This window comes from Argiope bruennichi, chromosome X2 (genome assembly GCF_947563725.1).
Source record: "Argiope bruennichi chromosome X2, qqArgBrue1.1, whole genome shotgun sequence".
Classification (NCBI taxonomy): domain Eukaryota; kingdom Metazoa; phylum Arthropoda; class Arachnida; order Araneae; family Araneidae; genus Argiope; species Argiope bruennichi.
Window position 1 is genome coordinate 67,110,133 of NC_079163.1, and position 8,040 is coordinate 67,118,172.

General features: G+C 29.1%; 1 protein-coding gene across 2 annotated transcripts in view; it reads right to left on the minus strand.

Annotated features, from left to right (window-relative positions):
* Nucleotides 1–6,986, minus strand: part of LOC129959981 (putative ammonium transporter 3) — a 28,977-nt gene extending 21,991 nt beyond the window's left edge. For both annotated transcript variants that reach the window (XM_056072937.1, XM_056072936.1), the window contains exon 1: nucleotides 6,825–6,986. In XM_056072937.1, coding sequence (XP_055928912.1) covers nucleotides 6,825–6,902 — 78 coding nt within the window. In that variant the 5' untranslated portion in view covers nucleotides 6,903–6,986. The remainder of the gene's footprint in view (nucleotides 1–6,824) is intronic.
* Nucleotides 6,987–8,040: the final 1,054 nt, after the last annotated feature.

The window sequence follows — 8,040 nt, forward strand, 5'->3', positions numbered from 1 at the left end:
TTCTAAATTTATACAAGATACTCAGCTAAAGACACTTCTGTTAGTCTCGCCTTTTAAAAATGTCTATAAATTTGGTGATTAATTTAACGTTTAGATTGCACAAATACAAAATGGAATCATATAACATTTCGAATGCCATCTACATACAGAAGTAATTTTCGGTTATGCCTTCTCATAGCTTTTTCCTGTGAACATCATGCGTATATAGCCTACATATTGGTTGCATTTTGAGTATTTTTCTTAACTGATATCAAACTCGCATACTGAGTTGGATTAGTTGCATAACCCTTGCAACTGTTGAACAAGGATAGAAGCCTATGAAAAAAATTTCAAAACATCTAATGTTTTCTAGACTACCATCAGAAATTAGTAATACCTGGGAGTTACTCAGTAGGTAATTACTCGACGATAGATAGGTAAATGCGTATTTCGGATTCTGATATATCGTAGTTTAATTTATAATTAACCACTATGTATCGGGTTTCGACTTATTGACGATAAATTCTTATTTCGGATTCTTATATATCGTGGTTTAACTTATATAATTGCTTATAAATAAAATCGAAATTTTATTAATTAGAGCTAAGATCTAAGAAAACAGTTAATTTGGAAGATGACTAGATGAAACCTTCGATGTCAGTGATTTCATAAAACATAACTAGATCGTTTGTCTTTCCAACGACTTTTTTCTTGCTAATAAGTTCTTTATATATATATATATAATGTAAAACACATATTTTTGAGCAGTTTCGTGGCGGGATACAGGGAAGACACTTTGAATTTTTAACTTCGCTTTATTCCATCCCGGAAAACATAATTTATGTACAAGCAAGAAGCGACGAGGTACGTCAATCTTCATCACAACAAAAGAGCGAAAAGAGAAAAGAACGCCAGAAATATTTTTCCTAATGACCTTGAGATTCTGATAGGAGTTTTTTGTACATGTTTTTTGTACATGTTTAGGTAAGGGGAAAATAGATATCTTTTAAAAGAATAAGATTCTGATTTCACTACTTTAAGAAGCCGCAATTGTATAGTGAAAAATCCTCAGATTAGTAGATAGAGAGCAAACCCTATCTGAATATGGTCATATCAAATCTGTTGAAATGGGCTTATATCTACTCAACAAAAATCCTTAAGAGTGGGACATTTATACTCACATATAGCCTATATTCTCAAAACTGCAATAGCTGTCAATCAAATAAATCATTTATTCTTTAGGATATTAAATGAAAGGATGGCGAAATGTATATCAGAAGTTAAATTTTCTTATCAATTTTATATTTTTAAGCGAAGTTTCATGAAAGCTATAAACATCAATATTGAAAGTGTCAGAGAAAGTAATAAACTGTAATTTTTTATATATATTTTATTAACAGTTACCGATAACCCAGCAGTAACAAAAGCTGAATCAAAGCTCGAGCAATAATGTACCGATTAATATGATGCAAAATACCATTTCCTATATCTCCTCCCATACCTAAACAACATGATCACAATAAAAATAAACCAAATTCTAATAGTACAGAAATAGCAACGTTAATAACATATTTTCCTGTCTTCTTAATATTTCTTATTGTCATTAGCAGTTTAAAATCGTAAATAAATTAATGACAAGGCAAACATACCATAAAATTAAGTGAATGTTATCAGCCAAAAGAAAAAAAAAAAAAAAAAAATTCAAGTGAAAATCATTGTTGCTCCACTAGCCATTCAATTTCAACTGGGGGGGGGGGCAGAGAACCGCGAATATTTTTTCATATCCGTCAATCCAAAAGGAACTTCAACTTTGATAAACATTCCAGAATTTCATACACTCTTAAACTCTTGTAAAAAGCATATTAATTTACTCTACTAAAGGTGATATATGCAATTTTTGTATATGTTTTTGAGGAATATACATGGGTTCAGCGTCTCCAATAACAAGCACAAATTTTTTTTAGAGTACATCAAAAATAAGAGGGCAATATTGGGAGGAAATCGTCTCTTTCCCCGTCGGAGAGAAATTAAATGTTTCATTGGTAAAAATCTTTACCAATTTAGAAAGGTACTAAAGAATCTAATAATTTAAATCCCATCTTAGAATTGCAAAGTAAGTAATTGAAACAAGCGATTTTTATCGTAATTTGATTGTTGGGTAACGATTATGTCGACAGAATGACAGAAATTTCATTGAATGAGATGTTTATTTTTTTGATTGCTGTTAGTCCGTCTGTCAAGAGAACGTATGGAAGTTTGTACAAGTTTTACTTTCTCATCAACTATTTAAAATACCTGTGTTTTAGGTAAAATTAGAGTATCAGTACAATACATGAATGGGAAAATAGGAAAAAAAAACACACAATTGTCTTTGTTTTTTCTAATTCAAATTTTATTAAACATTGAAGGAAAGGCTCAACATTTTATTAATTCAATCCTTTCCTTTTCAGTAATAAATATACAAGGTTTCCTAATTAATTATGTTTTATTCCATTATGATAATTATTTGACAAATGTTAAAGTAAATTTAACAAATGCATAAGGAGCGAGCTTCAGTTGTAATTTTACTATATTTAAAATAGTACCAAAGGATTAAGTAAGACATGTAAATGCAAATTAGATTGATTAAACTGTAAAATATTTATTTTTTGCGATCTAATTCACTAAGTTATAATTATTTCAGATTAAAATATTATCGACAATAATTTCACGGCTGAAACTAAATATTTAGGGTGAGTAAAAGAATTGCTGTTATATAAACCTTCAGCAACCATACTTTTCGAGAAAACGGAATAAAATTTTGAATGGAGATATAATAATGTATGCGCTCAAGAATGATGAGAAAAGCAATAGTCCAGCTCTCATAGTTACAAGGACAAATTTTCGAAATTTTCAAATGGAAACACCTACCTGCTCTAACGGAAATGTGATTCCTACTACAAAATATTTAAAATGTAGTTGGGCACTTTATGGCAGATGATGCATATTTCTGCAACACGTGCCATATGATGAGGGATCTGTTGAATCTCACATTGGATGGCATCATTTAAATCAGAATTTAGGGATTTGATATGCAAATTTTTGGTTTCATGTATTCCTACAGCCTGAAATCCAATACAATGCGATCAAATGACCTTAGTAACATGAAATGACGGGAGGTGATTTTGTCACCAAAAGGTTACGTTTGCAAACATCTAACAAAACAATCCGTCATGCGGAATAGCACCATCTCACATCCACGAAACAATAGATAGAAAATTTTCCGTTTTCAAACCGATATTGATGTAATTGATCAAAGTTAATTCATAATGAGTACTCATTACCAAACACGTTCGTAGACCTTGGGCAGTAATAATTTCAAAAAAAAAAAAGTAAAGGAAAATCATGAAGGCGCTTGTTATCTTGTACCACAGAGTCTCATTTGCTTCGTATAACTGAAATGTGACCACATCATGAGATTTCAATCTGGAAATAGTACGCAATTCTTCCGTACGTTCCGTAATTCTTCTGAACGTTGTCAGTCAACGAGAAATAAGCTTCGTATATCCATAGAATACGTTAAGGTCAGATGTTATCAGTGTCATACCGGCTGAGGAATTCATTAGCAAAACACAACCTCCTGCAGAAAATAAACAAACTAAAACCGATACGGAAACATTTAAAGAATAGAAGAAACATTAAAGAATTTTGTGGGACGCAGAATTCGATATACCTAGTACGAATGAAATGAGTTTACACCCCATGAGTTTACAAAGCCATCTTCGTCTATTGCCTGATGCAGTTCAACAACCTCAAGAGGCACGTGTGATAGATCTCGTCCAGGAAAAGATCTATCATATGGGCCACCAGTTTACACAAATTTGAAATAATCTGTAGAACTTGCATTAAAAAAAATTTCGTATAGTATTCCCTTTAAAATATTATTTATTTGGAACTTAAAGATTTCATATGTTTGGTTAGGGAAAATTGTGAAATATGTGAACCATTTTGAAATTTAATTCTATGTTAATGTCTTAAAATGGTATATGATAGTAAGTTTGTAACAAGTTTGTGACTAAATGATATTTTTCTATCCTTTTGGTTAATTATATTATTCGAAAATTTCTTGGTTTCCAAAATGGGTTCAATTTTCAGAAATTCAATTTATTGCTAAATCTAAATTCGAAGAGAACACAGTGAAAAGATACAGTATGAAATGTTTTCTGATTAATGAATGAATGCTTTGATATCATAATCTAAATAAAATATTAAATTAGTATAAATAAAAATAAAAAGGGACCACTTTTTCATTTGACTGCTTAGTTAAAGGTAATTTCAAGTATGATAACCTCTTCTACATTTATAACTTCTAATTAAAACTTTTTTATATTTTAAAACATTGAAAAATATAAATTGTTACTTCAAAATATTTAAAGAGAAATTTATCAGAAAAATATTCGTCCAATAATATTTTTAATTAATTTTTTGTATTAATGATAAAGCTTTCATCAAAAGAAATAACTTTTTATTAAATAAATAATTATTTACTTTAGAAAATAATTGCATATTTTTTTAATAAAAATCTATGTTTATATACTTTAGTGAAACCGAATCGGATTTTGGAAGGTTCTTTAACATTTGTTCCGGTTGATTTCATTTCACATAGCTTTCGTTAAATTAATATATCTTTCATTCATTTAGTGTAAAATGTCATTCAGTTGTCAAGTTTGATAAAACTTCGATGTTCATTTTTACTTGTTTTTCTATTGTAATAATGATGCTAAAATTTGCAAAGGCATTTATATTTTTAATTCATTTTCTATTAGTGCTCGTCGTTCCATTAGACATTTATAGCTGCTTCAGCATCATACAAATATTTAATTATTCCAAATGATTATTTATCATATTTAAGATAATTAATACATAATTACCTTAAAGAAAGTATAAAAATAATTGTTATATGTTATTTTGAAACTATTTTGGTGAAATTTTGGATGCCCTCCTGTTTTAGATAACTTACCCTTCGTCCTCCGCCTCTGAATTGTAAAAAAAGTTAACGAAGCTGCTGAAAATCGCAAAAATATCCGTACCATACCTTCCAATCGCAAAAATATCCGTACTATTCCTAAATTTCCAATGCAAAAAAAAAAAAAATATTTTGCAGAATACATTTTGTCTATATAAATCTACAAAAATGTTTTACAACTTTATATAGACATTTGAGTGAAAAATCCAACATTTAACTGCTACTTTTGTCACATCAAATAGGGATTCTTCCCCCTACTCCCGAAAGTGCTTTTTTCGACCATGTAATAATTTTCGTTCCAACTTTTCGATTTCGACTGTAATATGTATTCCAAAAAATAAAATCTAGGAAAAAAAGTTGAATATTGCATTAAGAAACATTCGACGCATTTTTTAAAGACAATGACATTATTTAATCGAAGCTAAGCATTCAGCTATGCTTTTTGATCATTATGAAGGCATACGCTATAAATTTGTTCTTACTATTGGATCTTAATAAAAATTGCCTTATTTCTATATTTCTTTTCGGTCATTTGAATAGCAATATTTGTTTTCCTCTTCCGTGATAATTAAAAGCTTTCTTTATGAACCAGTTGATTAAAAGAACACATGCTAATCTTTCTTCCACTCAAGAAAGGAATGAGTTTTTGTAAGTAATTGCACATGTAGGTAAAGTAAAGTAATTTTTTCAAAATCTGATTTTTCGACAAGTCAATAAAAATTTTTGTGAGATTTCACAGATTAATTAATCATTATTAGACAGTTTAAAAGTTTTCGAAGAATATTTCAGATAAGATTTTCTTAATATTCTTGTTACTTTATACGCAAACGATATGTCAAAAATGTTTGAATGTATTTAAAAGTGTGATAGAATTTAGGCATATTTTTTAAATCATTATTTTTTCTGGTGCTCATATTAAATGCAACTTTTTGCTTCATTTAATATTATAAAGATATGATGCAATTGTTTCGATGATTGCATTGTTTTCTACGAAATATTTTTTCATAAATAATGTTTAATATTCTTTAAATATAAATGGTTGTAGGAAACATTTCAAGCAAATTATTTTATTCGAATTCATTTTTCTTATTCTCCGATCTTTCCTGTTATTGGTACAAAATGATCCTTCTTCCCGTTCTATCTGCTCTCATTCGTCAGTTTCAGCAGAAGAAAATATAAATGTTATCATTTTTACAGTCGGGAGCTACGGATGTTGATTACCAGAAAGAAAATTTAACCCTTTGATTTTTTTCAGGCACATTTCGAGACGGTATAGCATTTTGACGTTTTATTTATTTTTTAAATTTTGATTGTTAAAAATATCTACAGAATGGTAAGAGGATTTAGAATAATTTTTTAGGGAAATCCAACTTAAAACAATTATATATGCTTATTTTTCAGAGCTATAAACAAGTCATTATATTACATGAATAATTATGTATCTAATTACTTCCCCAAATGTAAACAGTTAGTGAAAATATTTCTATTTTTATCTTTGCTCTTTTGCTATAGATGATTCCAGAATAATCTTTTTTTCTCTCTTTTATTATGAAATTTACTAAATGAAATGTCCTAAAGATTCATATTTCTCCTTTCTTCCTTTACTTTTATAAACTTCATCCAAAATTTTAATTGTTTGAAAATTTCATTCGATGCACAAATCAAAACAACAAACATATTATCAATAATTTAAACACTTATTAAATTTTATTCTGTGAATCGAATTAAATTTAATAACTCTGTATAAGTTTTAGTAATGCTTATAAAAATTCTTTCGTTTGCAAAATAATATTCTAATGGAGACTATTCTTAAAGGATATCTTTTAGAGAAACATATTACCTGAAGGAAAACTGTCAGGCTTACAAGCACCCAATGCTTTTCGGTTATACGTTTCAATACCTGCCAAATTCTATCCATTCAGGTAAGTATTGCTAAGAAATCCCGTTGAATATGTCCCTCGTGCAGATCTGACTTTGCATAGCAGTCGCAAAGGTAAACATGTTTTGTTCTGCGTATCTGCTCAAACCTAAGGCGGCGCAAGCGTGGATACTCCAAATGACGTCATACTGGCACTCCCTCAGAGAAGCGTGGGATGATTTGTTAGGAGGGAGAAATTCAATTTGGGTGAAAAGGAAATGTGTGAATTGTCAAATGGAACTAATGTCAGTTTTCGATGCAAAGAAAATGCGTAAGTTTTTGACAGAAGTTTTCCCTCCTTTAAATATCTAAAAGCAAAGTATTTGAAAAGTTCCTACCAAGAAATATCGTTCCTTAACAATAGAGGAAAATAAACTTCTTTGAAAATGCATTTATATATTGTATGCATTTCATGAGCATCCTTTAAATATCTAAAAACAAAGCATTTGAAAAGTTCCTGCCGAGGAACATCGTTCCTTAACAGTAGAGAAAAATAAACTTTTTTGAAAATGCATTTACATATTGTATGCATTTCATGAGCAAGAATGTGAAGGCGAGATTATTTTTCTAATTATATGCAAATAGGTGTTAAGTCCTAGAGAAATATTGTCTTCTTACTAGAAACCATATCTCCTTTATAGGTATTTAACCTGATATGATCGATAAGGACAATAATTTCTGATTATTTAAAAAAAAAACTATTTTTCAAAAAGTTTTTGACATTTCACAGTTTATTCTAAAGAAAATTCTACTCAAGAATTCTAAAAGTCAGGTTGCATACTCAAAGAAAGTTTTGTAAGTTTCAGCTATCGAATTATCATTATTCCTTTAAGTAGAACGTAAATTGTGATTGTTGTTTTGTAGAAACTTCACATTTTTCAACAACTTTTAAGACAATTTGGGGAAAAAATTTTCATAAATATTTCTTTTTTCTTAATAAATTTCCTCCAAAATATCATTAATTATTTCTTTACTTTCTCATTTATTTTTCTGCTTTAGAAACGCTTAAAAAATCTGATTTTTGTAGAGCTGCTTTCACAAGACATCGACCAATAAAAGTTTAAGACTAGTTCTACAGAAGGAGGAATTAATTGTACCTATAGAAAAATACAATCCTAGTTTCTTCTTTGCTAACATT